Below are 293 nucleotides of genomic sequence, written 5' to 3' on the forward strand. Positions count from 1 at the left end.
CCACTTCATAACTATCATAATAATCATTATCACCCCCCAAAGTACCTCCTGAAGCGCCTCCACGGTCTCCAGTCCCCTCTCCTCGTCGCGAGCAGTCAGGTACACGCAGCCGTCGAACTTCGAACACAGGTCCTTGACGATGGCCAGACCGATGCCCTTGTTGGATCCTGTCACCTGCGGGTAGGGATGCAGGGGGGGGGGGTGTTGGAATCTAGTATTGCTTGGATATTGTTACTGACACGTATAAATGTATATCCTTCCTCCCCCCAATGCACGTTATCATGACGTGTTGT

At 52.2% G+C, this 293-nt stretch overlaps 1 protein-coding gene across 1 annotated transcript in view; it reads right to left on the minus strand.

Moving 5' to 3' along the window:
- Nucleotides 1-293, minus strand: part of LOC119585713 (carbonyl reductase [NADPH] 1-like) — a 5,078-nt gene that overhangs the window by 1,476 nt on the left and 3,309 nt on the right. Inside the window, exon 2 of the mRNA XM_037934399.1 lies at nt 46-174. Within this exon, the coding sequence (XP_037790327.1) occupies nt 46-174 (129 nt within the window). The remainder of the gene's footprint in view (nt 1-45; nt 175-293) is intronic.

This window comes from Penaeus monodon, chromosome 20 (assembly GCF_015228065.2).
Source record: "Penaeus monodon isolate SGIC_2016 chromosome 20, NSTDA_Pmon_1, whole genome shotgun sequence".
NCBI lineage: Eukaryota > Metazoa > Arthropoda > Malacostraca > Decapoda > Penaeidae > Penaeus > Penaeus monodon.